This window comes from Micromys minutus (genome assembly GCF_963924665.1).
Source record: "Micromys minutus genome assembly, chromosome: 2".
Classification (NCBI taxonomy): Eukaryota; Metazoa; Chordata; class Mammalia; order Rodentia; family Muridae; genus Micromys; species Micromys minutus.
In genome coordinates, this window is record NC_137971.1 from 16,649,391 (window position 1) to 16,677,291 (window position 27,901).

Below are 27,901 nucleotides of genomic sequence, written 5' to 3' on the forward strand. Positions count from 1 at the left end.
ACTTTTAGGCTGGGTGTTTGCACATCAGTTAATGAAAGCAGACTCTTCCCAGCTGTCCCTGGGAGTCTCCTCCCAGGTGATTCTAGGTTATGTTGACTCTACAAAGCTAACTGTTCTGTGTGTAGTAGCATCATGTCATCAGTGGGCATCACAGTATTGTCTGCAGTCAGATTAAGCTTTCTTTGAAGTATTAATGCATGTACCTTTTGCTTCAGCAATACAGTTTTTCAGTAAGATGATAATTTTACTCTATGACCTAGGGTTTCTATTCCTGCACAAACATCATGACCAAGAACCAAGTTGGGGAGGAAAGGGTTTATTCAGCTTACAATTCCATATCCCTGTTCATCACCCAAGGAAGTCAGGACTGGAACTCAAGCTGATGCAGAGGCCATGGAGGGATGTCACTTACTGGCTTGCTTCCCCAGCCTTGCCCAGCCTGCTTTCTTGTAGAACCACCCCAGGGATGGCACCACCCACAATAGACTGTGCTCTCCTCCTTTGTTCACTAGTTGAGAAAATGCCTTACAGCTGGATCTCATGGAGGCATTTCCTCAACTGAGGCTCCTTTCTCTGTGATAACTCCAGCTTGTGTCAAGTTGACACAAAACAAACCAGCACACTCTATAATTACTGTATTTGAAAATGTATATAAATTAATTAAGGTAATAATAAAAGTGCTTGTGTCAAGATTTAGTTGCTTTGAACTATAAATTTGTTAAAACTGGGAGAAGGTATTCTAAAATCTTAGCAAATTCACTGCATTTAGTTTTGATACCAACTCTGTCTTTCCACTTACGAATATTTTACTCAGATTTTTATGATAACTTTGAAATATTTTTGAGACTCCCAGAAGATAAAGTAAACTAAATTGAAACTGTAATTACTGTAGATTTTAACTTTTTAAATTTTGATTATAAAATGTCCAAACATTAAAACAATTTTTAAAAGTGAACTCTACATTCAGATAACTGCTAATTGTGGCTTTGTATGCCTGCTTTCAGAGTCTTGATTGGAGTTGGTTAGCAGAATGACTCCCATCTGTCCATGGTTCTCGAGCCCATGAAGCTGTTCCAGAACTTACTCTAAAGCCATCTTTACTTGCTGAACCCATTCTTCATACACCAGTTCGTGGAGGAAATGGCCGTGATCAGAAACTACGAATGACTTTACAAGCATAGGACCTTGGCATTTTGTTGTGTTGTTTTGTTTTTAAATAATTGCAGTCTCTGAACAGATAGGATTTTATAACAAATTAGCAAAATTAATTCTTTTTAACATTGAAACTATCTAGGGAGATCGTTAGTGACCCGCTTATCTTATACAGTTGGAAAAGATAATCTTCTAAAGGTCTAAATTTTAGGCATAAGGCCCAACGTGGTATTAATATACAGAGATGAAAAATTCAACCTGTGTTCATTTAAATAAAATTTGTCTATCAAGTTTCTGTGGAAGAGACTGCTCATAAGTAAAATTGTGCTACCTGAAGACTAAGCCCCACCTCCTTGTATTGCCCTCAGCAAATGCTTTTCAAATGGAGTCAGATGAATCCCATCTTTAATTGCACATTTAATAGAGTCCTTTTCTCATGTAAGGGATTGAACATATGTGCCTCTGATATCAGCTGACCATAATGAATTGTGTTGTATGCTATATGTATATGTATTTAAGGTGTACATTTAATAATGTCAAAGAGAAGATGCCTTTTAATTTATAATGTATTTGATGGTTGTATGTTTTTGCATTTGTAAAAATAGGTCACTTGTTTAAACAATCTTTTATGTCTTGTCATACAAGTTTCAAAAGGTCTGCATTCCTTTATCTGTAATTATAGTCTCAAAATCCAAGACGTTCTGAAAACAAGGTTTTCATAGGGTTGATAACAAAAGTCATTTGCTTCTGGATCTATTCTGATCTGACACTGAATCTGCTTATCCCATCTAGTGTGAATATTCATTCATTTTGCTGCATAGATATTAATGTGTTTGAACATTGGGGTGTGCTGCCACAAACTCTTTTGAGGGTTGATCTAGTATGTTATATGCACTGAATTACCTTTCTAAAATCTGAAAATTTCTCATTCTGAAACATCTAGACTTAGGGGTTTCAGATAAAAGATTGTGGATCTCTGCCTTATGTTAAATAATTTAGAAGGTATTTTGTTTTTAAAAATGTGAAATGCTTTTATATTCTAGTTTTTCACTTTGCATATTAAATGATTTTTAAATTATTTTTGAATCTTCACTTATTATGAAAATGCAGTTTGTAATACCATAGGCTACTATGGTTTGAGAAAATGTAAAGGGTCATGTGATAGGTTAGGAGCACAAATAACAGGATAGATTTTTTTAAAAAAGATTTATTTATGGGCTGGAGAGATGGCTCAACGGTGAAGAGCACTGACTGCTCTTCCAGAGGTCCTGAGTTCAAATCCCAGCAACCACATGGTGGCTTACAACCATCTGTAATGAGATCTGATGCCCTCTTCTGGTGTGTCTGACAGCTACAGTGTACTCATATACATAAAATAAATAATAAATCTTAAAAAAAAAAGTGCCCAGCTAACACACATACACACACACACACAAAGATTATTTATTTGGACTGGAGAGATGGCTCAGAGGTTAAGAGCACTGACTGCTCGTCCAGAGGTCCTGAGTTCAGTTCCCAGTGACCACATGGTGGCTCATAACCATCTGTAATGGGGATTTGAGGCACTCTTCTGGTGTGTCTGAAGACAGTGACAGCATACTCACATACATGAAATAAACCTTTTAAAAATTATTTATTTTATGTATGAGTACACTGTCGCTGTCTTCAAACACACCAGAAGAGGGCATCAGATCTCATTACAGATGGTTATGAGCCACCATGTGGTCCTGAGAATTGAACTCAGGACCTCTGGAAGAGCAGTCAGTGCTCTTAACCGCTGAGCCATCTCTCCAGTCCAAGATAGATTCTTTATTCTTTGTTATTTTTGTGTGTGCACATGTGTGAAAGCCAGAGGACAACTATGGGTATAATCTTCAGGAAGATTGCCGTAGTTTTTGAGAGTTGCCTGAGTTTCTGGCAGTGGCCTGTAGCTTACCAATTAAGGTAGGTTGGGTGGACTGTAAGTCATTGGGGTCTTCTTGTCTTTTCCTGTCCACTTTGGCCACTACAAGCGCCTACCACGATGCCTGGCATTTTACATGGGTTCTGAGGAATCAAATTCAGATCCTCCTGTCTGCAAATCATATGCTTTGCTGATGGAGCCATTTCCCCAAACTTGGACTTTATTGTGGAATTTAATAGACATCCTGGGAAGTACCAGTAACTTCCTTACTATTTTAACTAGGAGGTACTAGTACCAGACTCTGTGTCTAAACATATAAAGATCTCATCATATAAACTGATTATATGGCCCTCCCATCCCATTTTATCATGCTGTCATTTTCCTAGCACCCATATCTGAAAGCTCCAAGTTGTCTCTTTTCTTTTGGTTTGGAATTTTAGATAAGGTCTCACTACTAACCTAGTCTAGTTCAAACTTGCCATCTTTCTTTAATCTCCAGAGTCTTGGCTACGGATATGTAGCATACATGGCTATCTTCTGTCTTTTAAATCATCAGGTGTTAAGATTTCGTTCCAGACGGCAATTCCATCCCTGTCAGCTGAATGATCGGCAAACTCTCAATTCATTAACTCTCCAGCCTAGAGGCTCTTAATAATAAATAACCATTTATTGGGTATTTCTTGCTCAGAACATATTAACCTACATGCAAAGGTCAGAAGAGCTTTCGGGTTTGTTTCTGTTGTTTTAAAAAAGGATCTCACTGGACAGCCTGGAACTCCCTATGTAAACCAGGCTAGCTTCAAAGTTTAGCAATACTCCTTCCTCCGCCTCCCAGGAGAGTGCCACCTCACCTGGCTGACTTGAAAGTTAATACTGGCAATTCAGTAATGGAGTCTTAACATATAAGTATCGTTCATTTTTCCCCCAGAAATCATTTTTTAACTATCACAATCATAGGCACCAGGATTTCCCATATTTGGAGGCCCATTTTGATGGGGCATGAGTGAAGTGGTGTCAGGACTTTCTAATCTACATGATTTAGACAGATGATACGAGGCAGGTCACATTATAAGATCACCCCAAACTTGCTTCTGAAGAAGTAGTAGACCACTCTTATTTTTTGTTCATTAGGAACTTTCAGAATTAAAATCAAAGCCATCCACTGTATACACTTTATTTTATAAGCAACATTAGGAGGAACTAAGAATAAGCCCGAAAGCACCGGTACTAGACTCAAAGCAAGTTTGTGCCCCCATAGTGCTGGGCAGTAGCTCTACTGCTGATCTCCATCTGCAACGTCTTTTTCTTTTGTTTTATTTCTGAGACAGACTGGCCTGAAATTCTCATTCCTCTTGCCTCCACTTCCCAGCTGGGTTTACAGGCATGTGCTACCATGACCTGCTTTTTTTGGGGGGGGGGAGGGGAAGGGGTCCAGAGGAGGTGAAAATAGCTAAACTGTAATATTAATCTGCAACAGACAAGGTCCCAGACATTCCTAGGTAATAAAAATCAGATGTATGATACAGGTTAGTGCATGAGTTGAAAGGATGTGGCTAGATTTGCTTTAACAAAGCCCTGGATTGATTCTCTTGCTTGTCATTTTCTTCGTTACTAGCATCATAGCTTTATGCCTACTGTTGTTTATCTGTTTCCCAGCTTCCTGTCTTCACATGCAATGCCCCTCAAGCACTGCTTTCTGATATTTTCCTGCACAGGACTTTGGTTATTCTTCCAACCTTGTTAATCTTGTCTAGTTGTCTCTGTTTTTGTGAAACAGAATGCCCTTATTTCCCATATATCTCTAAGCTCTATCCTTTCCCTTATCATTTTTGTTTTGTAATACATGAACGTGGTATGTGTTTATCCCCTAAACCTTTTATGATAATTATTGTGTGTGTTGGCTTGTGATGTGGAGCATGGGTCTTTGCGTGTGGAGATCAGAGGACAACTTGTGGAGTCAGTCAGTTCTCTGCTTTTCACTTCTGTGTGGCATCTAGGCTCAAGTGAAGTCACCGGGATGTCCACAAACTCCTCTACCCTCTGAGCCATCTCACCAGGTCCACGTGGTGTGGAATGTTAAAACACAGTGAGAAAAGGTTAATAGCACTGGCTGCTCTTCCTGGAGACCCTGGTTCCATTTCATCACCCATGTGGCAGCTCACAACAGTCTGTAACTCCAGTTTCAGGGTGTCTGATGCCCTCTTGTGACTGCTGAGGGCACCAGGCACACATACATTCAGGCTTAACACCCATAAATGAAGTCGCTGTCTTCTTACCATCCATTTACTCTATCAGCAGAAAACTGGATCCCAGACTTGGTAAATTTGGTTCTAGCCTAGCCTGCCATACAACTCCTTTCAACCATATCGGCATCATGAAAAATCAAGCGTTCACTGTTCGTTTTGGCCTCCTGAAGACAACTGCGACCCCCACATTCAACATATGTGTATCATTCTGATCCTGTTTCTGGGTGGCTTTCAGAAAACCTTCGGGTGTAGCGTTCTGGCACAAAATAAATATGCAACGCAAATCTGAACGATTAATGCTGGTCGAATAGCTTTCTCTTCTGAATCAAATCCCTCATTCCTTGAGATTGGTCTTCCTTAGTGCAGAGTATGTAGTTGCCTAGACTAGGTACAAACCACAAAAAGTTGAAGGGACAATTCCTACACTGAAGGGCTGGTTGTGTGCACTAGCATGCCCACCCCAGGCGACTTAGTCCTGGTCTGGGGATTTAGAAACCCTATGCTGTGCGCGCGCCCGGTCCAATTTTGTCCCGCCCGCGCACCGTCTAGCGAGTCGCGGGCGGGGGCTGCGTCGCGTGCGTCCCCGCGCAGCCGCAGTGCCGGACAGGTGGGCGGGGCCGGCTGTTGGCAGCAGTTGGTGGGGCCGGGTGGCGGCTGCACGTGCGGGCGGGGGCGATGCGTCACTGACCGGTGAGACCAAGCTCAGGGGTCGCGATTCTCCGGGTGCCTGTGACCAAGGCCGTCCTCAGTCGGGACCTTCCGCTTGGGGAGCCGGGGAAGGGGTGTCACGACGTACGCTGAGCCGGGGGCGCCGGTGCAGGGGGTTGGCGTGGGGAGCTCTAGCTGAGAGTGAGAGCCAGGGGCCAGAGCGCGGGGCTTCCCGCCTCAGCCCGCGACCGTACGCGGGCTCCTCACTGGGTGGGGACCGGCCTGTCAGTCAAGGGACTGAGGTTCCTCTTCTCCCCATGCCCAGGAGGAACAAGGATGAATATGACTCAAGCCCGGCTTCTGGTGGCTGCAGTGGTGGGGTTGGTGGCGATCCTCCTCTACGCCTCCATCCACAAGATCGAGGAAGGACACCTGGCCGTGTACTACAGGTGAGCGCCGCCCTGTGCAGCCAGCGATGGTTCTAGACCCGGAGAAAGAGTCCAATGGTCACCGTGGAGTCTGGGAAGTTGCTCTTTTCCGCGGCGTCAAGGGAACGCTTCCAGCCCTGGGAAGTGGTTTCATCCCAGCTGCTGGGAGTTAACCTTTGGCGGGGCACCTTTCTGGTGTCTGGCAGTTTAGTGACAAGTTCATTCTGTGCAGAAGTGAAGACACCTTAGGGCGTACAGAAGTAGTCACTGCAAACCAGATGACTGCTTATCGTCCGTACAACTGTACAGGTGTTTAGTTTGCCAATGTGAAATTCTTTTTTGGGATCTCTGGTCTTATTTATGGCAGTTCCCCCCAACAATAAGTTTTTTTTTTTCTTCATTAAAAACTTCCCATTGTCTGGTTGTGTCCCCCAAAGTCTTAATGACCACGGCAGTATCATATTCCTAAAGCTTAAGAGACAAAAACCACCTTTCTTACTTTTTTTTCAAGTCAAGGTGAGGAAGACTGTGGACTCAGTTGCCGTCCACTTGATTTGCCATAGCTATTCGTTATAAATTACCACCAGCTCCTCATGATATAGACTGGTAAGAGAAGCCAGTTTGTGGAGAACCTGGGATAATGGTTTATTCTGAAACTAGCAGATTTTTGAGTATTTCCATCATGCCCCCTAAACTGGTATTTCTACTTTTAGATCCATCCAGAATCCTAGAAAATACACAATTTTGGTGCTGTGTCTTAACAGATGGAGTTCTAGCATAAGAAATGCCAGCCTAGAACACATTTCCATCCAGTTTGTTGTTGTCTTTGTGACAAGAAAAACCACGAAGAGAACATACCGAGATACCATTCCACAAATGTGAATATGAAATGTTTCATCTTTTTATTATGACTTTCAGACCTATTCATATATTCAGGACAAGGATCAGTGTTGTGTGAATTTACTATTTGTTGTGTAAAATCGGACTTTTTGTTGTATTTGCAGGGGGTATTTTCTTAGTTCATGTATTTCAGAGTTTGATAAACAGACCCATCTCTTGGCTGTAAACTCAACCCTTCTGCTGTCTGCCTTTCCATGCATGCTAGGTTTTGTTACCTTTATACAGAAACCATGTTCCCAGAATTTTACTCATGTGTTGAAAGAACCATGGACCTCAGAAAGTTTCTTCTTCCTTGAAAGTTTGTTTTTCTTCTTTTTTTAAACTTGGTGATTAAATGTATTATTTTGACTTGTCTCTTGTTATGTGCAATTAAGTATCTTAATTAAGAGTCATTAGAATTTTTCCATAAGTATTTATCGGAAAGCTAAAGACCAGAGAGGATCTTCTGAACCCAAGAGCAGTGCTAGAGACCCAGAGGTGTGGTTGGTGGAGCTTATGAAACAGGGTGCAATATTGGCAGTGGACTTTGATGAATTGTCACATTTTCAACGTGATGGATGTTTTAGGTAGCAGTTGTTGACTAACTGTTGTGAGGGTAGTAGGTCAGTAACATGAGTAATAGTGAATGTTTATTATAGCGTTTTAAATTGAAAAGAGATCATAACAGTTTTGTCAACTGAAACATATTTTTTGCAGGGGAGGAGCTTTGCTAACTAGCCCCAGTGGACCAGGCTATCATATCATGTTGCCGTTCATTACAACATTCAGATCTGTGCAGGTGAGTGATTCCTAGGGATTCCAGATAGACAGGTGTGACAGGAGTTACCACACTTGTGGGTGGAGATGAATTTCCTTATTGCTTAAGCAAATGTTGGTATTTACTCATATGTGGAGTGAAAGTTCATAGTACCAACTGTCACAGCACATGTAATAACTTCAAACCACCTTGCCTTGAAATGAAAGTGTGGATTAGGTCGCTTGTCAAGACTGAATTTGCCATCTTTTTAATGGTATTAGCAGGTTTTCTGTTACTGAAGCCAAAACAAAATAAGAATTAAGGACACAGTTAGGAATACAAATCAGTGATTACTTGGTTTAGAACTGTTTGGCTTCTATAGATGCAGGCTCCCAGCCTGCTGTTAACATGAATTAAGTTTTATACACAGCTTTGCAGCCTCACGTTTTTGCTTAGTACATTAAACACAAATCTCTGAAAAACCTGAATGAATGTGGTACTTTGACAACACTTCAGAATGTTTGAAATAAGAATCTGGTTCTTGCAAAAAGTTTCTTGGCCATATGCCATACTTAATAAATATACTTTGATATAACAAGGTTGCAAAATAGAATTGGGCTCTAACTAATTTTGTAAACTCAGTGGGATCATAAATCTTTGAATTCAGTTTTATTTAAAATCTGCAGAATTTTCAGGAAATGGGAGAAGTCAGTATTATTAATATTATCATTTTAGTCTTTAACTTGGTCTGCTAAGTGAGAGTAACTATGAATCATGAGTTCTCCTAGGTTTCTTTGTGGTCCCTTTTTAATGGCTTAGGGAAGGATTTTGCATATTGAAGTGAAACATGTGAACACTGTTCTTTTCCTAGTCACAATGATTTCCAGATTGGCTTCCCATAGCTTACTCAGACTTTTGAAGCCACTTTTTTTTTTTTTTAAACATATTGTATGTATAGCAATACAATTAACACATTAAATAATAGAATGAATTGATGCAGTTTTAAACAAATGAAAACAGGGAAATGTTTTAGGTTTTAAAACCTCTTCCCATAGAACAATTATTTTATGTTAATTTTTCTAAGTGGGTTAGTGTGACAAATGTATCCATTGGCTAGTACTTTGTATTCGTTTATGTCTTGGTTGATGATGATGTCTCCTCCCTCCTGTGCTTCCTATGTCTTGCTGGTCTGTTTTAGGCTCATCCCAGTGTCTCTCTCTTTGGACCGTAGCTCAGCAACAGTTCTTGATAGTAACAAAATCAACAGTGGCATCATCAGACTGAGAGACTGGGCTCTTTCTTAGATCTTGTTCAAAGCCAAGCTCACTGTAAAGCAGCATAGTACAGCAGTAACATAAAGTAGATATAAGCAATAATAGTAAATAGATCTTTAACTATATATACATAGCAAATATACTGTGTAATCATCAGAAATAAGTGAAATGAATAAAAAGATTTCAATATAAACTATCATAATTTTCTGTCTAGATTATTAATTAAAAATTAAATGTTAGAGGCAGTGTAACAAAATAGAAATGTCTTTTTATGTAAAAAAAAAAAAAAGTAGCATTCTAGGCAGAAAGTACATTAACAAAACCTTCTAAGAAACTTTTCTTAAGAACAGACCCATAAATTTATGTTTTGGAATTTGGGGCACATTAGAGGCCGCAATTCTATTTAAACAAATGATTTAACATAATACTTGAAGGGACTAATATTCATTAATGGGAAATACCATATATAAGTACAGAGACAAATCATTGCTTAGAGAAATTATATTAAAACCTACAGTCACTGTGTAGCCAAAGCTGCCCTAGCATTTGTTCTTCAGTACAGGCTAGAGCCAAGCTCGCAGCACAGTCTCCTTAAGGCTGAGTGCACATGTGTGCCAACATAGATCTCTCATGTTTGGAAAATAATTGGGTGTATAGCAGAATATAGGATATTAAATTGAAGAGGTTATTGTTTAATTCCTAGTTGTTCTTGATTTGAAAGTTGATAAAGAATAGTGAAAATTGCCTTAGTTTGATGCTTTAAAAGATAAAATATACTGAACTCATGTATCAGCCTTCTCCCCTCACTTTATCCAGAATTATCTCTAATATTACCATCATGCTGATCTCTCAACTGAAGAATTACATTTTATTCTTTCTGTGCTGGAATTCTGTGTTGAGCCAATGATCACCTCCTTCCTTTGCTGTCTCCAAGATCAGTCTTCCAGTTTCTGTTTCCCTAGACAAGTCACTTCTCTAGCTTGCTAGCTGGTTTTCTTGCCCCTCACTCAGTAAGCTGAATAACACCTGCATTACATGATCAGAGGAATTAAGGAAAACGCATTTTCCGTTCCAGTGCTAAGAGATCAACCCTAGGGCTTAAACTCAGAGCTTTGAGACTTGGCAAGTCTCCACCACTGAGCCTACATCTTTTGTGTTTCCCAAGTTAGTGTGGAGCTTGCACTCCTCCCATTTCAGCCTCTCACATAGCTGGGATTATAGGTTTGCATGACCACTCCCAGTCTGACAATATTTTTTAAAGACTCATTTTATGATTGTATATAAGATGGATTAAAGATCGCATAAACTGATCAGCAAATATTCTAGGCCCTCAGCCTAATAATACTGTATCTTTTTCCCCAGAATTTGCCACTCATCTGAATAGTGCCTTCTGACTTAGGCAAGCAAGTCTAATTTATGTGTATACTTTTGTCTTTGCTGTGTGTATTTGAATAGGACATTAATTAAACTTAAGATGTTTCTCTTAAGTTCTTCTCTTCTAGATCTGCCTATTAATACTTAATTTTAGAGATCTTCTAAATTTTTTAGTTTATAATTTGGGTATTCATGTGTGCCTACTTGTCTGTATGTGAACTTCATGCTGAAGTGTCTGCAGAGGCCAGAAAAGGAGTTGAATGCTCTGAAATGGGAGTTACTGTCAGTGTGAGCCACTGTATGTAGGTTAGACACCAAACCAGGCCTTTGGAAGAGTGTTGAGTACTTTTAATTGATGAACTATCTAAGAGAGCTTTTAAGACTAGTATTTCATTCCTTGTAGCTTAATACCCAAGAGTTCAATATACCCACTGATTTGTTTCTTTGTAAGAATTTTGTTTCCTATGCTAGATTGTGATATTTAGATAACAGGGACCATATTTTGTGTATGTATAATGTGTCCCGGAATATACTGCTAACCTGTTTGAAACCTTAGGTTACAAAGAAAGGTGAGATATGGCACAGCCCTTAAGAGCCAGATTATTGGTTCACTAGAAGGAAGCAGTGGTGGGGTTGGCACTCGTATTAAAGGCAAACTAAACAAAACCTGTGAGAGAGCACTAGGTCCTGAAGCAAACAGTGACTAGCTGTGCAGTCGAGTTCAAGGATCACTTTGGTTCATAAAGTACTTGTGTGGAAAAATATTCACTTATCATCATTGTAAACAGTAATAGCCAGGACTCAAAGTTCAGAACACAGACCTTAGTCATAGTGTCTCCTGAAAGTGAGGTGTGTAGTTTGTGATCTCAGGTCAACTCTCAACAAATAAGATACTTAAGAAAAACTTTCCAGCCTCCTAGTAGACTGGGCATTGAATATTCCTAGTGCTTTTTTAGTCCGGTCTTTGTTAGAAGACATGTAGTGCTCAGGTTTTCTAGATATATAGAGAAATGGCTAACTTAATCTTAAGCTGATCTTTGGAGGCTTAAGATCATGGCAGGGCTCTCTTGTACTTACTGGCAGCAGCTCTCCAGAGATTGTTCCCTGCCATCAGCTGTGTGTGTTTTGTTGTTTGTTTATTTGTTTCATTTGTTTTTGAGACAAAGTCTTTTTACGTAGTTTTAGAGCTTACTATGTAGACCAGATTGACCTTGAATTCACAGAGATCCACTTGTCTCTGCCCTCCAGGGTGCTGGGATTAAAGTCATTCAACATTAGACCTGGCCTGCTGGGGAGGGGGGGTTATTACTGTTTTCTTTTGTTTTTAAAGATAAATTTTGATGAACTATTTTTTTCTTTCCAGACAACTCTACAAACGGATGAAGTTAAAAATGTGCCTTGTGGAACAAGGTAAGGTTCCTCCTTCGTGACTCATTGACCTGTACAATTTGTTTGTGTTTTGTTTTGTTTTGTTTTGTTTTGTTTTGTTTTGTTTTGTTTGAATCAGACAGACTCTTATATGGCCCTGACTGGCCTAAGACTTCGTATGTAGACTAGGCTGGCATCAACTTGAAATAACCCTACTGCCTCTGCTTCCAAAACACTAAAATTATAGGTATATGTTACCATGCCCGACTAAGACACTACTGTATAGACATGATAGCAACAAAAACTTGTGTGCTGTGAGTTATTTTCAGGAAGCTGCAGGTTAGAGCATTCCATCTGAGGGCATTACTGAAACAGAATTTCAGAGCTAGCAGACTGATCGTGTTTTAGCATTATCACTCCATGTTGCTATTTTAATTGACAAGAAAGTGAAGCAGAAAGTATAGGCTCCACATAGCCTTTGCCCTCCCCATACCTCCATTAGCTTCTCCAGGCTTAACTCTCTTATCAGGGAATAAGACCTATGTTAGAATTACTGTAAATTAGAATTTGTGTATATGGCCCAGAACTTGGCTCTGAATTGATGTCCAGTAAAGAATTACTTTAAAAAAAATCGTTTCACTTCTTCTCCTTATAATGTTAAATGACATCTGAGAGTTTCTGAGTCAGTAAGTAGGTCTTTAATAGGAGTTATGTTTCTAATGAAGTTCCTAATTACACTTTTGGTCCAAAGGACTCTAAGAATTGTTGTTCTAAAAAGGTTGAGGCCAAGAAAGGAAACAAGGCTGGTATGTCACTAAAATATACTTACTGTATTAAATTGTATCAAGTGAGGAATGTGAAGTACAAGGCAGTTTTTTAATTACCTAGTTTAAATGACTTTAAGTGTTGCTTTTACAAATTTACAAAGGCATCTTTGACACCTATAGAGGGAGAGATGCATTTTAAAGGGGACCAAGCTCTCTTATTTTTAAACTACTATGTCAAGTTCTCCCTAGGTCTATCTGTAACTTCTTTGTCGTACTTTATTATTTATATTGTGGTTTTGGCTCACACTTTCCTTTTTCTTTTTTTAAAGTGGTGGAGTCATGATCTATATTGATCGAATAGAAGTGGTTAATATGTTGGCCCCTTATGCAGGTAATGTTAACTGTCTACTGTGTTTCTATAATTTTTAACCCGGGTATTTACAACTGAGGAAGGAGAGAAGGTACTTTAAAGTTTTACTCCCTCAGTGATTACTGATGACTCTAGGAAAATGATCATGAAAGGTTTTCATTTCTGAGGAGATAGAGGTACAAACGGCCCACAAGTTCTGGACAGAAATAGTTTTCAGGACCTAATGAACTACTCCTCCTTAAATTTACTGTTTCTGAAAGCAAATGTTTCTAGAAAAAGAAAATGGTATTGTATCCAGTTTGTTGGGGAAGAATTTCTCTGTATCCTAAAGATCTTTAATTGATTAATTTTCTTGAGACACACTCATTTGTCATTTTCTAGTTGTGATTTGCCATAACTTGCAAAGCAGTCTGAAAGTTTGTAGTATAAGGAAGCATTTTCTTTCTAAAAGATTAACACCTTAGAGACAAAATGGATACATGCTATTTAAAAACAGTTTGGGCTGTAGAGGGAGATGCCTCTGTCTGTAAAACATTTGTTGTGCAAGCTTGGGGACCAGAATTTAATCATAAATGCCCATGAGCTTAGTATAGTGGTGTGCACTTGGAACTCCAGTGTTGAGGCAGAGACCAGCTACTCTACCCTAATTAATGAAGGACCTCAGGATGTACCTGAGATTAATTTGTGTCCTCGAGTATGTGTGTGTGTAGCACATGAACACACGAAAATTTAATTGCAAAATTTTGAAGAAATCTGGTCTTCATCCTTGTTAACAAATTGGCATGCCAAGTAAATCAATGCCTTGTGTTTTGCAAGAGCATCAGAAAAATGAAGATGGTAGCCTCCACCTTTAAGGTGTTTTCATTGTGCTGAGAAGACATAATAGAAAGGGGAAACATATATTGAAATAAAGGGCCATATCACTTAGACAGATAGTAGAAAGATTTCAGATCAAAGAGCTGCAAGTATATTATTTTCAAGTGGTTTTTGAATGATGTTTTTATGGTGTTTTCCTCATGGTTTCTTGTCTACAGTCAGCCCTCTGTATCTGTGGCTAATACATCCACAGGTCCAACCAAGCACATATCAAACATTGAGGGGAAAATCTGAATCTGTACTAAACATGTGTGGGTTTTTCTCTGCCATTATTCCACAAACTGTTCAGTGTAGTGACTATTTACATGGTAATTATATTTGATATTGTATAATCACTTAGACATGGCAAAGTAAACAGGAGTATGTGCAGTTTATATGCCGATACTGCTCAGTTTAATAGAAGAGACTTAGACATTTGTTGACTTTCAGTGTCTCCAAAGGATCTTGGAACCCTCACAGAGTGCAACAGACGAGTGACTGACTGTTTTCTGATCGTAAACCAATGGAATAACTATGATTTAGAATTGAAAAGGAGAAAAGCTGTCCCTAGAGATAGACAGGAGTCTTAGATCAGTGGCGCCTTTGGAAGATGATGAGGCCATATATTTAGCAGTTATTTATCAACAAATGTTCTATGAACTATGATCTAGAATCCAGTTGTATCTAATATTCTATGTAGGAAGACCAGTTGAGGGAATGTTTGAATATGAAGACAAATATAGAAAGCAGCATGTTTTATAGTAAGAACACAGGTTCTGACACAGTGTATGGTATGTTACCTTTAGGGGTATTTCTGAAAGTTCTGGTTCTTAATTTCCTAAGATGGAAAATGAGGAGAGTATGGAGGTAATTAAACGCCAATGTGTATAAATTGCCTAATGTACAGTCCACTCTAGTAATGTTAGCTCCTCCCCTGCTATCCCAGAGTCTTTTAAAAATTTAAGCATTTAAAAACTGCTTAAGAATTTTTTAGTTAGCGTTTAAAGTAACTGATTTTATTATGTCATTTTTATCCATGTCATTATACTTTATTTTCATTACCTCCCATCCCTCATGGCTCTCCTCCCGACTGCCCTGTCTCCTCCAGCTGGTTCCCTCCTTCTAGAGAACCCTCCCTTCTTTCATGTCATGTATATTTTGTTACTCTTACCTTTCTCCCCTTCCTTAGATCTCTCCTTCACCTCTTATGATCTTCTTTCTAGTTTTATGATATACATAATATTAACCTAGTATGAGAGAAAAAATGTAGTGTTTTTCTCTCTGAATCTGGTTTAGGTCTTTTAACACAATGTTTCCAGTTCCATTCGTCATGAAAATGTCATTTCATTTTAATTTACCGTTAACATAAAGCTCCATAGTGTATATCTACTACACTTTAAAAATCCATATATCTGTTGATGGACACCTAGGTTACATCCATAGTCTGACTGCTGTGAATGGCACAGCAATAAGCACGGATATTGACAGGGAGTCCTTCGGGCTAAGTCCTGTAATAGTTAAAAGTTTCCATACTGGTCTCCATTGAGTCTGTTCAAGTAAAAACCACCTTTTAAAAATTAAATATGCACATTTAACTTTTACATGAACTTGCGTGTGTGTGTGTGTGTGTGTGTGTGTGTGTATTGCAGCAGCTCCCGTTAACTCCTGCCGTTCTTCAGTCTGTCTTCTCTCTTGACTGGAGTTTTGTTTTGCTTCTCCCTGCTTCTCAGTTCATCTTCATGCTGCTGCTGCCTGAGTATACATCTGACTGACTCCCATCCCTGCCTTGGTGCTGGGCACCTGTCCTTTCCTTAGTGTGGAATTTGGGCTCTTCTGTTAATGTTATGAATGTAAGGAAATATGGTAAATGGAGCCCAGGAATGTAAGGTCTGTGAGTCATGCTTTGTTTTCACTATTGTGTAGATTCTTTTCCTCATGGATAATACACCACCTTTCATTGGTGAACAGAAAGATAGTTGGGTCATTGTTGGGTGAAACAAACATGGATTTTTATTCTCCTTCAGTGTTTGACATTGTGAGGAACTATACTGCAGACTATGACAAGACTTTAATCTTCAATAAAATCCACCATGAGCTGAACCAGTTTTGCAGTGCCCACACACTTCAAGAAGTTTACATAGAATTGTTTGGTAAGTGTTAATTTGTTTTAAATATATAAGTAGACATTTAACAATTAGAATTAGTTAACTTAAGTATTGATGCTGTAATATTAGTAAGCCTTGGGCCACTTGAGCATTTTTCTGTATTTTTAATAGGTCAAGTATCTTTGAAGGTCTTTTTTTCGTCTTGTGATGCTCTCTCTCCCCTGAAACATTATCTTATTATCTAGCCCAGACTGACCTCAAACTTACAGGGACCAGTCTGCCTCTACCTCCCAAGTGCTAGGATTAAACATATGCACCACCATGCCCCCACTGAAGTGATACTTCAGTGAAGTTATACAGTTTGGTAGGAGTTAGAAAATCATTATTCATGTGCTATATTCTATTTTTATTTTGCTAGCTTATTAAAGATATATTTGGGAGTCTGCTGACTAGTTGTATAGTTTGACGTAAGCTAGAGTCATTTGGGAAAAGGAGCCTCAATAATGAAAATGACCCCACAAGATTGGCCTGTGAGTAAGCCTATGGAGTCTTTTCTTGCTTGATGATTGATGTGGAAGGTATAGCTAACTGTGTTCCTGGAAGCTATAGAAAAGCAGGGTGAGCACGCCCTGAGCAGTGTTTCACTGTCGCCTCTGCTTCCATTACTGCTTCCTTGTTTTTGCCCTGCCTTGATTTCCTTCATGATGGACTGTACTTTGTGAGATGAAATAACCCTTTCCTCCTCAAGTTGCTTTTTGGTCATGGTGTTCTATCACAGAAGTAGAACCAAGACAGAGCTGTTCCTCAGGATCTGCTTGCATGCAATTGGGACTCAGGATGTGTTAGAACAGTCAAGACCTGGCGTGTAATTGTATTCACAACTAAGATTATTACATAAAAAGGATAAGGATAAAAACCAGCCGAAGTAAAAGGTATAGTGTGAGTTTAAAAAGAAACAGCACATGGCTTCTAAGAATCATCTCATTGTGGAGTCACAGGGTGTGCCTAATTCCCTTAGTAGCAGCCTGTGAGCACATGTGCATCGTTGACTGCCGGGCAAGCTCATTAGTCACTCAAAATTTCACTGGGGGTTGATCAGTTAGACACCCTCTGCCAACCACGAAACAAACTTCTAGGCTTTCTAAGGATAGAGTGTTCAGTACAAACTCCTTTGTATAAACAGGCATAGCATGGCACTTTTATCAGCCCTGTCATAGTGTGAGAGTTCTGTCCAGACTCAAACTTCCAAGTACAAAGGGCCACAGTCTCAGGCCTGCTGTGTTACCTTTCTTCTGTAAAAGTTTTCAGTTGAGATTATGTAAGTTATAACCAAGGAATCACCTTTATTGCCTTTGGTGTTCATTTCTTCATGGAATTGTAGTTTATTTCTCAGAATGGGGTTTAGAAATGGTTAACCAATTTATTCACCAATTGAGGGACTGACAAGTTTGCTCAGGGAGTAAAGGTGCTCGCCATCAAGCCTGATGACCTCAGTTCAGTCCCCAGACTCCGGACTCCACACAGTGGAAGGAGAGCCAATAACACAGAATATAAGTAAAATGTAATTAAACCAGTTGCTTGCTTTTGATGACTGACAGCTACTGCACTTGTCACATCACAGTTGCTTTCTTTGGTAGTAGTGAAACTACCCTTGCGGTGATTAAGAATTCACCCATTGGGAGATGAAGTAAAGTGATAGCTTCTTATGGTCTAATTAATCTGTTCTTCAAAGTCTTGCCTCTCTATAGGCTTAGCTGACCTGGAACTCGCTCTGTGGACCAGGCTGGCCTTGAACTCAGAGATCCACTTGCCTCTGCCTCCCAAGTGGTACGATTAAAGGTATGCACCACACTGCCTGTACTTAAATTCTTTTTTTTTTTTTTTTTAAGTTCAAAGTGATAGTAAGGTGGTAACCAACAGAAATGACATCTAGTTATTTGTGTAAAGATTAATTTTAAAAATTATGAAAATGATTATACATAGGCTAGATGTGGTAGTACATCTATAATCCTAGCACCTAGAAAGCTAAGGCAGGACGATTGTAAGTTTAGACCAATCTGAGCTATTAAAGGAAAAAGACATTAAGAAACTAATGGCTCACCTCCTTCATTTATTCAAAAAACTGCTTTAGTCAATAATTACTAATCTAGTAAAAGTATAAGTTAAGTTAGTCAATAAACATTGACGCAAAGTTAAATTGAACTCACTAAGTAAACATTTCGAGGGTGAACTTAGAATGGCTGTTTGTCATCTTTCTTAGTAGGTCATTTCTCAAAAAATGCTTTGCATTCGCCTCATTTCTACATGATATATACTTAATTTATCAAGTTGCTTAAGCTCTGTGAAAGAGTAAGACTGGAATCAAGGTCTCCTGACTGGTTTAGTTTTGGCGTTAATTAAAAATAACCAAATATGATAAGATTTGTTGTTCTTGGCTCCAAAAACAGATCAAATAGATGAAAACCTGAAGCAGGCCCTGCAAAAAGATTTAAACACCATGGCCCCAGGTCTCACTATCCAGGTAAGCTACTTCCTAAGCTTTCTGGGGAAGCTTCCAGAGTTTCCAGTTGGATGCTTTTATGTGACTGGTTATTTGATTACTTAAAACCAATTCACTGTGGTCAGTTGTCCGTGTGTCCGTGCAGAGATGGACGCATGCTGAGTGGTGTTTTCTTGTGGCATTTTAGGAAGATAGAGGAACTAAGTTCTTATTTCTACCAACCATGAGTTATTTTCAAACACAATAATGGTTATTAGTCAATATAAAAGTATATCATGCCTTCAATAGCATCACAAAAAAGGAGTTCAGATATAAGAGTTAAACAACAGTTCTAAACAAAATAGTGTCAAGGGTGTTAGTTGACAGGTAATTGCTAGAAGAGTGTTTGTAGGAGTAAGAGGCTGTTTCAAGAAAGCATACCGAAATACTTTGATTCCATTAAGATTTTAGATAAATCTGGAAATTTTCATTAAATTTTATGAAAAAAAGGAGAAAAGTATTTCATGCCAGGCATGTGTTAACTCAGATGCAGCTAAAATCTCAGTAGCTCTTAGAATTCCCTTTTTTCATATTATTTCAACATTTCCTTGTTCCCAGCTATTTATTAATCAACATTAGTATTATGAACTGTGATGTGTTCTCCTTATAAACAAACTGTCTTTTAAAGAGACTGCGCATGTACGTGCTTAGAATCAATGCCACTCTGGCATCACTAGCATTGGACACAGTGAGGTACATGCTGGCTTTCCCCAGAGAGAGACATGGGAAGCCTTTTCTTTTTGATCTGCATTTCTTTGGTTATTAATGAAGTCAAACATCTTTTGATATTTTTTAATGGTTGTCTTCTGCTAGTGGTTGCTTCATATCCTTTGCCCGTTTTCTGGTAATTTTTTTTAACCGACTGATGTATAGTGGTTCTGCATAAATTCTGGATATTTTTATACACAAACTGAACATCTGAACATCATTGTTTCTACTACTAATTCCTTCGGCTATTGGTGGCAGGATGGGAGATAATTCTTCCATATGAAATTGAGGCACTGATTTAAGTCTGTGGATTGATTTAGTGATACAGCCATTTCCACAATGTTCTTTTCTCCCAGTCCATGGGGGGGGGGGGGGGGTCCTCTCCACCTGCTAGTGGTTTTTAGTTACTTTCTTTAGTGTGTCACCAAGTTTTCGTTTTCTTGTTAGGTTTATCCCTAATTTTGTTTTGTGTTGTTTTATTCTGTTATAAATGTTATCCCATGCTCCCTCTCCCAATTTTTTTTCTTGAGAAGTTTGTTATTGGTTTATAGAAAACATAATAGTTCTTGTATGTCAGTTTTATAACCATCTATTTTTCTAAAATGTTTATAAGGCCTAAGAGTTTCTGAGAGTCTTTAAAATCTTTTAAATATTGGTTATTTGACTTCTTTTGTGTTGATATCTGTTTATTAAGGATAATACATTGATAAAGGAATTCTAACAAGAAGGTTATGACTTGGAGCACTATGCTAAGGGTGTAGAGTGTCTCAATGTATTTTCTCTATTTGTTGGTGGATGTGTTATAGAGCAGTCTGTTCAGTTAATTAGCCAAACAGTTGTTGATTAGGTGATTTGCTGTGCTTTGCTTTTCTTGTTGTGTTTTAATATGTATGGGCGTTTTCTCTGCATGTTTGTCTACACCGTGTTTGTGCCTGGTGCCCTCAGAGGCCAGAATAGGGCATCAGAGTCCCTAGAGTTGGAGTTAGATGAATGTTAGCTGGTATGTGGGTGACTTCTATCCCTGTGGTATACCTTTTATTTCTGTGCAAAAGCGAAGAAGTTGGATACCATACTTTATTCTCATAGCAGACTTCTTGGTCCTCTGTCTTCTACAATCTTTCTGCCCGCCTTTTCTGCATGTTCCCTGAACCTTGGGTGTAGGAATTACTTTGTAAGTGTATCAATTGGGCCTGGACACCCCATGATAAGTTTCTCTTTGCCTTTTGACCAATTGTAGCTCTCTGTAATTGTCTGCTGCAAAAAGATAAGTCTTACAGCATTTTAGTGGCTTCTTACATTGTGTAAGGCTAACTTAGGTAACATTAAGAAATCATTACTTTATACTAATATTCTTAGAAGTCTTTGATCCATGTGAAATGTGTTTTAGCATTAATTATGAGGTAGGGCTTCAATTCCTCCCTATCCCAACTGCGTGATCTTCTGGGTTTTGGGGGGGAGGGTCCTTCCCCCTTTTCTACTTCATTTTCTGCCAGCAGCAACGATCTTTTGAAATTATTTCTATTTACTTTTTATTTTTAAAAATTATGTAAAATTACTGTAGCTTTGAAATGTGTTGTTTTTATTAATTTTGTCTTTTTATCAAAATACTTTTTTCTTACAATATTTGGAATGCACTTTGAGACCTTCAGGTTTGTTGTGCTCACTTAACTTTTTACTGAATTTTAAAACTTAGGTATATTATGCATATAAAAATAATGCCCTCTAATATTTCTGCCATTATTATTGATATTTTTAAACTATCAGTTACCTAAATTGGTGTATAATTTATAAAGTATAGTTATGGGTTTACTTGATCTCACCATTTTTTGTTTCTTTTAGAATTTTTGATGCAGGGGAAAAGTTTATATCTTAAATGAAACTTAAAATATCTATAACCTTGTTGAATTTACTGTCTGTAATAAGTTTTACATTAGTTTTTTTTAATTAATATAGTTATGTCAAAGTCTTGGTTTATTTTTCCTCCAGACTTAGTGATTCCCTGGTCTTCAGGTCATCCTAGTTGTACTCAAAATTACTTGAAATTTTCTTGGTCATTTTTTAATTGATTTACATTTCAAATGTTGTTCACCTTCCCGGGAAAGCACCCTCATTCCCTTTTTTGTTTGTTTGTTTCTTGTCTCTAAAATTTTTAATTCCACAATAGCAGTCTTGCTTTGTTGTTCACTACTGTGTCCAGTGTTTAGAGAAAACAGCAGTTGGTACAGAGTGGATTCCTGGTGAATATTTCTGTTGCCAAGTAATCGGCAATTCTTGTTTCCTTTTCCTGTCATTATGTGCCCGTTTTTCTTCTGGAAAATTATATGGTGGCAAGATAGAATAGTGAAAATGGTTATGGTTGCTTTCTGTGTTATTTAACAGAATGAGTTATATTCTGACTTGAGTTTAAAGCAGGTAAATTCATTCATCAGCTGCTTCACCATTCCTGCCACTGTATGTACATACATGCATACACATGTGCACCCTTGTGTATGTGTTTATTAGTCATTTCTTTGATACATTGTCCTTTTTTTCTTTAAGTATCTTATGGTTCAATTAACTCATTGTATCTGCTATACTGCGTATGATGTCTCCCAAGATTGGCAAGCTTCCGCCTCAAACATCAAATTCTTCTAACAGGTCCACTACGAAAGTCTCAATGAAACCAATTATTTGTACAATTACTACACACACACACACACACACACACACACACACAAGGTATTCTTATTTTATCTTTTTATATGGCTGAAAAGATAGTGGACAAGTCCTTAAATATAGATTACCTATGCTTCTGTGAATCATAGTCATCCAGAATGGAAGTTCTTTTGTGTCTGGTGTTCACACTGTGAAACCTGTTATCTCATAAGTTCTGCTTCTAAATTTTTGATTCCTGAATTTGCCACTGGACTGTCCTTATGACCTCACAGGCTTTACTTTGATGTTTGATGTTGTCCCACAGAGCCTTACTCTGTCCCACTGTGATTGATGCTCTAGATGCTCATACTAGTAAGATAGTCCTTGGTATTGCCTACAGATTTGATTCTTTTCTTTCATATAGAAAATGCTGTGTTGCTTAAAAGTTTTCCTCAGACTTCTGCCTACATGTACACACAAAATGCATGTAAAAATGTCTTTTTAAAAATTAAAATTTGTTTCGAACATTAAAAAATATAAGATTCATGTGCTTAAAGGCTTTGTTAGTTAAACATTTAGCCAGTTTTCAAAGAGAGATCAAATCATGAGTTATGTGTATACAGTATCAATAGTAGGTGCAGGATGTTTGGTTAGCAAATGCTAAAGCTTCCAGAGATAAGTCCTTAGTGTAGGAAAGTCAAGCCTTCAAAAGCAACAGATTCCAAATAGATAATTATGCCAAAGTCCACTGTGATTAAACAACAAAGTATCAGTAAAGAAAATGTACAAATACAGATAAGTGTTGTTCTGAATGAACTTTAGAAAGAAAGAATGCAAGCTCTGAGTGCTAGTTTTCTGAAGCAGAGGTTCTCAACCTTCCTAACTCCTGAATACAGTGCTTCATGTTGTAGTGATGCCACCATAAAATTCTTTCATTGCTACTTCATAACTGTAATTTTGCTACTGTTACGAATCATAATGTAGGAAATGTATGACCCCTGTGAGACTCAAAGGATAGGCAGCCCCCAAAGGAGTTGTGACCTGTAGGTTGAGAACCACTGTCCTAAAGCTTTGGGCCGCTTTTATATGTACTACTAACAGATTGTAACTTTAGGAAGTGATCATTGGCTTGCTGGACACAGAATTTAGTTGTACACATTGGCCTGGGACTTTTATTTGCTTTTAACATAATTTTACCTTTGAACCTTGTTCCTTTGACTAACTTTTCTTCTTTGGTTTGCAAATTTGCAATGGCAAGCAAAACTCTCCAACCACAGAGGCTTGTAAACTATTTTCTAAGAGGAACTTTCCCAGTTTGATTTCTTTCAGGAATAAGGTGGTTTTCTCTTGGGCTGGGCACCATTTCAGTAAACATAGCTGTTTGTTCATCTTTGACTCTTGGTATGACAACAGACTGGGTAGTTTTGCCTGCCAGTGGGATCCTTGTGTAAGTCAGTGGGACTGTGTTACAATTGTTACTTAAAGAGAGTCATCCTAGGAGCTCTCCTTTAGAAGGCGGGCGTGGTTTAAGGGCTTCCCTTGTTGTTACCCTCTGTTTGGAGTTTTGTTATTCTTAGGTAAGTCTTCCCGTGAAGTCCAAACTGACCCTGAACTCCTCCCAGTCCTCCGGCTGTTATCTTCTTAGTGCTTAGATTAGATATGTGTATACTACCAGGCCTAGTTTGAATACTTATTTTTCATATATATTTTGGCTTTTCGCCTTTTTTTTTTTTTTTTAGGCTGTGCGTGTTACAAAACCCAAAATCCCAGAAGCCATAAGAAGAAATTTTGAGTTAATGTGAGTAACACTCATGGGGTCCTAATATTTCTATTTAGAACTGTTTACATATTGGTATAACAGTCTAGGGGAAAGATGGAAGATGCTTAATCTGGGATGGCTGTTTTCTGTACTTTAGTAATATTACCTTTTGTATCTTAATTTCCAGTAAATTCTTACTAGATTTCTCTTTATGTATGGACATTTCCAAAGCAGTGCTCAAAGATGCAGTTTGATGTGAAATGATTGTTGGAGATATAAGGAGCTATGACCTATGTATAGATAGAGCCTTGAATGAAATATTAATAAAGCAGAGAAGCCTGTTAATGTTGAAAAGAATGTCCTTTTTAATAAACCTTATTATAACAATAAGAATAGGTAAGTCCCAGGGAATTCAGTGCCCTCTTCTGGCCTCCATGGCCACTGCAAACACACTGCATAGACAAGCACTCAGGCAAAACACCCATATTAAAATTTTTTTAATTTTTAAAGGGGAAAAAATCTTTTTTTAATGAGTAGATATTTAGTTGCTATAAAGCTTAGGGACTCTTTTTATTATTTTGTGATAATTGTAGGGAGGTTTTGCCTGAGTTTGAGTTGACTCCTAAGTCTTTTTCTTTTAATATGTTCAGAACTGGAAAGAAAGAAGTTACCTGCCTGACATGGAATTAGTTTCTAAGTGTTTTAGAGGGTCTCTTTATGATGATACTTAAAATTTTGAAATAGCAATATTCATATAGAGTGCATATGAAAAGAATAAACAAGTTTAGAAATTTTGGCTGTTTGGAAGAAAATAAGAGATACTAAATGAAAAATAACTACAAAAATCAGGCTACAGTAGATGAAGGATGGGGATGTTACTCATGGCAGAGTGCTGATCCAATATACACAGGGCTGAGTGCACACACACACACACACACACACACACACACACACACACACACAGAAGGAGAGAGAGAGAATATGAATATAATATAGCAAGTGTATTGATTCAGTATCCAAGGGGATAATAATTCTGCTCTGTAATTATAATAACCCTTAGTCCTTTGTTTCTAGTCTGTCTTTGTTGTGCAGAGTTTTCTTTTCTGTTTGATTGTAGAGCTATTCTTTAGAACTATAAAACATGAAGTGTCAAGCTGAGAGGTAGATTATGAATCTGAGCTGCTAATAGACATAATTTTTTTAAGGATCAGGAAGGTTTCTTAAACTTTTGATATGATTGTTTCTGCTAATAGACAAGTCATGGGTTCTCTCCTTCCTCCCTCCATGTCTCACTGCCCCCTTATCCCTCCTTTCCCTCTTTATTCAGAAGAGACATGTACAGGATAAGCTTGAGTTACACTCCCAAACTGCATGTCACTGTATCCCAGGACCACAAAGCAGGGAAGAAGGGAAAGTCAGAACCTTTTCTGATTTGTATGTTTTACTTCACAGGGAGGCAGAGAAGACAAAACTTCTTATAGCTGCACAGAAACAAAAGGTTGTGGAGAAAGAAGCTGAGACAGAGAGGAAAAGGGCTGTCATAGGTACTTGGATTTATTTGTGAAATGAATGGCTCTGACTATAGGTATTGTGACTTTGTCCTGTTCATCATCAATTTCATGTTGAATAGAGAGGAGACATAAGACAGCATTATGTGTAGTGGAGAATTCTGGAACCTTTATTGTACATTCAAATGTCCTTAAACCTTTAAAGTAAGTGAAGCCAGTAGGTAATGAAATGTAGCCTAGCCCATTTTCAGTTTATGGTATAATTTCACTCTGAGCAGGAATCCATTCATCCGGTGAACTCCTGCTGGAGAGTTACTTTCTAGTGTGGTCTTACTACAGGACCACTGTGTGTTGACCACCTTTTCAGTGCTTCTGTGCACACGTGCAGGAGTTTACTAAAGCAGCATGACTCAGCGGAGGGGGTGGGACAGGCCTGTACCAGCTGTTTCCTAAGCCGTAATGAAACTGTCCAATTCCTGAGAGCATTTTCACACTGTTAATTTTTTATGTTTTACTTTATTAATTATTTTATTTACCTTTCAAATGTTATCCCCCTTCCCAGTTTCCTCTCCACAACATCTACCCCTTCCCCCCCTCCTTTGCCTCTGAGAGGGTACTCCCTGACTCAGTCACCCACTCTCACCTCATCTCTCTAGCATCTCCCTTCTCTGGCACATCAGAGTTTCATGGGACCAAGTGCACCCCCTCCCCTGAGGCCAGATAGGGCAGTCCTCTGCTACATATGTAGAGGGAGCCCATGTATGCTCTTTGGTTGGTAGCTTAGTCCCTGGGAGCTCTGAGAGGTCCAGTTCTAACAGTTTTTTTTAAAAAATATAGTTTGTAATCTGTTGGTTTTTAATAGATTGAAATTCAAGGAAAAGGTACTTTGGGGTAGGGTACTGAGAAGCGGTGTTGTAGAAAACACCCCTTGGGGCACAATTGCTGAGTCCAGTGTATGGGTGTGTTCATGTTTCTCCTGCTGCCTCCCTGGTTCTTCTTCCAACTCAGCTGTCTTCAGCAGAGTTTGAGTTCTGGGTTTTGTACTCCGTGATGAGTTCTCCTTTCTCTGTGTCCTTCTTACCCCTTGGAGTTGCCAGACTTCAAATGTGCATGCCAGTTGGTGATGGACAGAGGATCACATAGTTTCAACTTTAATATCCTAGATTACTGGTAATTGTTTATTGGATTTAAGGATTAAAGTAAACCCTTTAAGGTTTACTGCCTTTGAGTGCCTTATGCCAGTTCTCTGAAGGCTTTTGCAATGGTGTTCTTTGTATTTGCTGAGTGCTGACCCTTCCCAGAATGCTTTACAAATGATCTTTTCTTGATTAGTGACATGTCTTTGAATTGAGGTCTCTTCGAAATACAGATAATTGATTTTCACATAGTCTAGTTCATCACACATCTGGTGGTTTGTGCCTTATTTTGTTGACCAGTTTTTTGCCTCCACCAGTACCATGTATTCTAAATGTTTAAAGTTCTGGGTTGTATGTGTGTGTGTGTGGGGGGGGACTTTCATTCACAAGGACTTACATTAATATTAATGTGACAGAGATTTGGCTTTACTTCTTCCAAATGTCAACCCAGTTATCTCAGACTATTGAGTAGTTAGTTCATTGCTTTCTCTTTCTGAACGCCATTCATGTTATGTAGGGAAATATTGCATGTCATTTGTTCTGATGCTAAGATCTCTGTTTTGTTTTAACTCTGCTCTGTCTTCCCTGTTACTTCTTGCTGCTAGATTTTTTTCCTTGGCTGTTCTTCTTGGCTGTACTTGTTAACTATTCTTAATTATTCTGAAATTAGCCTGGACTAACTAGACCCTATATTCAGCCAGGGACTATAAGGACCAGCTCACTTCTGTAAAATATTGCCAGGATTTCTGTTGGAACTACATTGAATGTACAATGATTTGGAGAGAGTAGAAATATTTATGATACCAAGTCTTTCAAATCTCTTCTATTTATGAGAAATTTTAAGAAGTATTATTATTGAAGATTAAAGAGCTGATTCAGGGTGTAAAGTGTAAGCAGTTGTGTAAACCAGAAACACATAAAAACATGGGAGTGTGGGCTTGGTGACCCCCCCTGTATTTTCAGCCTCACTAGGCATAGATGGGCTCCCCAGAGCAAGCTGGCAGCAAGACTTCATAGACAAGCTCTGGTTTCATTGAGAAGACCTCACCTTAACAAATGAAATGGAAGAGTCAAAGGTGACACCTGGTGTCACCTCATCCTCGCTGTGCTGTACACCCGCATGCATGTGGTGTGTGCCCACACCCGCATGCATGTGGTCTGCACGTGTGTGCCCACACACACTTGAAAACTGGAAAAAAAAGTATTCTTAAGTCCCTGATATTTAATAGAAATCCATTCCATTAGTACCTGGTGTAGTGATGAACAGTTTTAGTCCTGATATTGGGGAGGCAAGGCCAGCCTGCTCTACAGAGTAAGTTCCAGAACAGACAAATCTACAGAAAAACTCTACCTCAAAAAGCAAAAAAAGAAAGCAGTTTATTCCTGTGTAGCTCTTTAAAAATTTTTTTGTTTCTGTAATAAGTACACTCTTCTACAAAGAAACTTTTTTTAGCTCACTATTGCTTTTGTATAGATATCCAATGGTTTTTA

The 27,901-nt window shown here is 38.5% G+C and overlaps 2 protein-coding genes across 2 annotated transcripts in view; both read left to right on the plus strand.

The window, feature by feature from the left end:
- The window catches only part of CHUK (component of inhibitor of nuclear factor kappa B kinase complex), a 33,694-nt gene extending 31,551 nt beyond the window's left edge, over positions 1-2,143 (plus strand). The window contains exon 21 of the mRNA XM_080913580.1: positions 1,005-2,143. Coding sequence (XP_080769706.1) covers positions 1,005-1,034 — 30 coding nt within the window. The 3' untranslated portion in view covers positions 1,035-2,143. The remainder of the gene's footprint in view (positions 1-1,004) is intronic.
- Positions 2,144-5,940: 3,797 nt separating this feature from the next.
- ERLIN1 (ER lipid raft associated 1) overlaps positions 5,941-27,901 on the plus strand; it is a 31,506-nt gene continuing 9,545 nt past the window's right edge. The window contains exons 1-9 of the mRNA XM_080913258.1: positions 5,941-5,991; positions 6,275-6,398; positions 7,974-8,055; positions 12,025-12,071; positions 13,126-13,187; positions 16,046-16,171; positions 18,574-18,647; positions 23,747-23,805; positions 25,219-25,310. Coding sequence (XP_080769384.1) covers positions 6,286-6,398; positions 7,974-8,055; positions 12,025-12,071; positions 13,126-13,187; positions 16,046-16,171; positions 18,574-18,647; positions 23,747-23,805; positions 25,219-25,310 — 655 coding nt within the window. The 5' untranslated portion in view covers positions 5,941-5,991; positions 6,275-6,285. The remainder of the gene's footprint in view (positions 5,992-6,274; positions 6,399-7,973; positions 8,056-12,024; positions 12,072-13,125; positions 13,188-16,045; positions 16,172-18,573; positions 18,648-23,746; positions 23,806-25,218; positions 25,311-27,901) is intronic.